Source organism: Cornus florida, unplaced genomic scaffold (genome assembly GCF_030987335.1).
Source record: "Cornus florida cultivar Cherokee Brave unplaced genomic scaffold, ASM3098733v1 CherokeeBrave_3.0.0_Hap2_Chr11, whole genome shotgun sequence".
Taxonomy (NCBI): Eukaryota; Viridiplantae; Streptophyta; class Magnoliopsida; order Cornales; family Cornaceae; genus Cornus; species Cornus florida.
In genome coordinates this window covers 72,764,359-72,768,462 of record NW_026775581.1, presented here as the reverse complement: position 1 = coordinate 72,768,462, position 4,104 = coordinate 72,764,359, and the positions used below count along the sequence as shown (strand labels likewise).

Here is a 4,104-nt window from a genome sequence, read left to right as displayed (position 1 = left end):
TTTAGATTGTAATAATTGTCACCTCAAAAGAAACAAAATATATTAGAAAATTCAAAACTATAACTATTTGAAAATAAAAGTATTCCTAAATTATTTATTTCTCAATCTTTCTCTTTTTTGCATATCTCATTTCTTCATGAAATGAATCATTGTTAAGTGTCAATTCTTTTAATTCTTCCACTGCAAAATAAGTTTTCACGACTTGTTGTTGAGTATTGTCTCTCTTCACCAGAAAAAGAAAAGATTTCCCTTTGCAGCTTGTCCCTTTGTTGCTAAATTCATCCATGTCCTGCAAAAAGAAGAAATATAATTTAGAGCTATTGAGAAATTCAAGTAAGTATTTTTTTTTAATTTAATTAAAATTTTATGAATAAGGGTGGGAAATTATCTCAATTTGTAATTGTAGTAAATCATCTAGTGAACAATTTATTAATGTTTGGCAATCATTGAATACTGTTAGGGTTGCAAGTGTTGCAATATGTTCCATACTTCGCACTTTAATAAATACAATAATAAGGTTTTAGGATATAATAATACTTTTAAATGCATTTTGGGTCTGTTGTGTTACATCGAAGACAGTATACTCTATCTTTTTCAACTTTTATTTTCTTGTTGCATTTCTCACAGGCGTCGTACCACGGTTCGCGGTCATTAACGACATTTTCAATTGTTGCTTCAAAACAATAATTTGTTTTATGCAGGTTGTGCAACAAAATATAACTTCTCGATATAAAAATGTGATATACAATTAAGAAAGATTAAGAAATATACTAAAATTTAATACCTCAAAGGACATTGTAGATTTTCTTATTATGTCTTGAAGTTTGACTTTTTCAGCACCATTGAATTTTTGATCTTTTGTACTGGAAATCAAACTTCTTATATCTTTGTTATTTATGTTCTCTTTGGACTTGTCCACATATAAATTATCTTGTAAAATTATTAAATAAATAAAACAGAAAAACATGTTCTCTTTCTACAAATAGTGTATATTTTGCACCAAGAGGTCTGCAATATAAAAATATAAAAACAAATATCATCTGGCATATATGTTTAGTTATATATGAATATGCTCAAAGAAAAAGATTACATATAGCTTTATGAATATATATATAATGTAAAAGAAGTTGGAATAAATAACGAACCAATGTCTTAATGCTTTAACACTTTCAATATCCATATTAATTTGCAATGTAGATCCATTTTGCATTTGAAGAGACAGACCTAGAATATAATATTATTATTTGTAAAAGTTTGTTATTATAGATTTACTTAATAATATATAATGTAAATAATATTTATTTGTATGATAATTTACCTTTGTAGGTGTTGATTGCCACATGTGTAACTGTGATAATAGGTCTTTTTTGTATTAGTTCCATAATAAAGTTTTCTTCATTCTCAGCAAAATCCTCCCATAACGTCAAAGTAGTTTTCCTTGAACTGTAATAAAGATTAATTATTTTAGTCATTATATTATACTGGCATAATTATGATCGTATATGTAATATAGTAATGACGTACCTCATATCCATTATATTGACTTCCCACTTTTTGGTTGTGCCTTTGTTGTTCTTCTTACATATGTTCAATGTAGAAGATACCTCAATAACAATTCTCAAAGCATCTAGCCAGATTAAAAATAAAATAAAAAATAAAAAATTTTAATTTTAATTTTATATATGTACAAGAGAGAACATATATATGGAGAGTTGAGAATTAAACGAAAACTAACCCATTTTCTTTTGCATCAATGTACTTGTTCAACTCCTTAAAGTCCACAAAATTAAAGTTTATTGTTTCTAAGCTTACTACTTCAAGCTCTTCAACTTCAATTGAGGTGTTATTAAGAAACTTCAATTTATACTCCTTGTGCACACTCCTATTTATAGGATTGACGTCTTTTACAATTACATTAAAAATTCTGTATGTCTTGTGAAGCAATAGTGAATCACTGAATTTGGTGACGAGCTCGTTAAATAAGACACCTTGAATTTGTGTTCCCTGAAAGAGTAAAAAAAATGTGTACATGGATTAATAAGATCATTAAATGACAATGTTGCTATACAAATATAGATGCATTTAATGAAATTAACAGAAATAGCCGATGGTATACTTACATCATCATCCATCAGAACTACTTTCAACATTGTTCCTGATGTGTATTCCTCGATTGCTCTTCGAAATACAACTACTTTTATTATCGACTTTGTTTTTAAACTAACAAGTGAATTTATTAAGTCAAAGCTTTGGTGACCTTTCTTCATTTTCGTGATTTTTTTTGCATGATTAAAAGAAAAAAGAATTGAGGTTAAAGAAAATAAAAATTAAAAATAAAATTGTGAAATAAGAATGATCGAGTATCAAAATAGAAATGAAAAAAATATATATACATCAATAGTAAGTTAAATCGAAGTTAATATTTTTTTTATATTTTTAAAAGAATAAAATTGTGAGTGAAAGATTTAAATATTGTAATAATTGGTAGCGAATGTGGGGTATCTTTACCTTTCGAATAATGCAAAATAATTTTGGAATGGGAAGGCATGGATATTAATGCGGGTGTATCCTTACCTTTTAGACTGGAGAACCTCCTTATAGACAACATTTTTAGTGTATGTACCACCTCTAATGTTTGTTTGATCCTTCTTAACAAGTACTTTAGTAGTTGACATTGAAGTTCCTCTGGATAGTGCAACATATAATTGTCCATGGGAGAATACGTGTTCAGGTAGATAAACTCCAACATAAGGAATTGTTTGGCCCTGTGCCTTATTTATTGTCATTGCAAAACTCAACCGGATTGAAAACTGTTTTCGTGTAAAATGGAAAGGCGTAGCTTCATTCTCTGCGGGGCATAGGGGTATTCTTAGAATCAGTACTTGTTTTCTAGCATGTTGTCCATGGCTGATTTCTGCATTGATCACATTGGCCTTTGTTCCACGACAGATGAGCCTGGTACCATTACACAATCCATTTGTCGGATCCAAATTTCTCAGCAACATTATAGGACAATCGACTTTCAACGTTAATTTATATGGCGGAAGGCCATTTGGAGTCAATGAATTAAGGAAATCTTCTTGGTAATAGGTCCCTGTATTATCAGTAGCTTTGTCAAAGCTATAATACGTAGTGGGTTCGCCTAGGAATTGTTCAATAAGATTCTCATTCAGTTTGTCAACGAAATCATTTTTGGTTGCCAAAATTGCTCGATTTGTAATATATTCCGCCGAGTGTGCATTTTTGAGGAGGTGGGGAAAAACAACATTTATCAATTCTTTGGTCAAGCACAATTGATTATAGATTGAATTTTCAACCGTAACTCTAAAGCTATTGTTCTTAAGTGTGGAAAGAATTATTTGGTCCATTTGGGTTTGGTTTAGGTTTTGAATCCCTTCCTGCTGCAATCGTGGAATATAATAATTAATGATAGTATAATATAATTTGTTAATTTGAACTTTATTAGGTAATTACTGTAATTATATTTTGTGTGAGTAGTATAGTATAATTTGAATTTATTATTTATCAATTAATAAATAAATACTGAAACTGTTTCATAAAGGCCGAGAAACTCTTTTTATATTTTGTTAATTTGAATTAATTTTAATTTTATTAGGTAATTTTGAGTTTTACAGAATTTATATCGTGGGATATAATAATCAATGAGAGCTCTTTATTGTGAATTAAAGTCTTTTTATATTTTGTTAATTTGAATTAATTTGAATTTTATTAGGTAATTTTGAGTTTTATAAAGTAGTACTACACTTGATTTTAGCCAAAAGACTAAGAAAGGTTAGCCAAAAGGCCGATTCAAAAAAATTTAGTACTACACTTAATCTTAACCAAAAGGCCGAGAATGTGTGATTGTTATTTCTTTAACTCTATAGTTTTATAAGAGGCTTTCATATAATCCTTTTTACTTAAAATCAATGTGGGACTTTGTAATTTGAATTAAACTCTTTTTATATTTTGTTAATTTGAATTAATTTTAATTTTATTAGGTAATTTTGAGTTTTATAGAATTTATATCAATTAATAAATAAATACTAAAACATTTTGCATATTTAATAATAGAGTATAGATATAGATATAGATTATAGAATT

The 4,104-nt window shown here is 28.0% G+C and overlaps 1 protein-coding gene across 1 annotated transcript; it reads right to left on the bottom strand.

Moving 5' to 3' along the window:
* Positions 1–225: 225 nt before the first annotated feature.
* Positions 226–3,368, bottom strand: LOC132281285 (uncharacterized). Its single transcript, XM_059783002.1, has 6 exons — positions 2,575–3,368; positions 2,121–2,220; positions 1,736–2,004; positions 1,319–1,443; positions 1,146–1,224; positions 226–289 (listed from the first exon to the last, which is right to left on the bottom strand). Exons 1-6 carry the CDS (start codon positions 3,366–3,368, stop codon positions 226–228), a joined length of 1,431 nt encoding a protein of 476 aa, XP_059638985.1.
* Between the last annotated feature and the right edge of the window lie 736 nt (positions 3,369–4,104).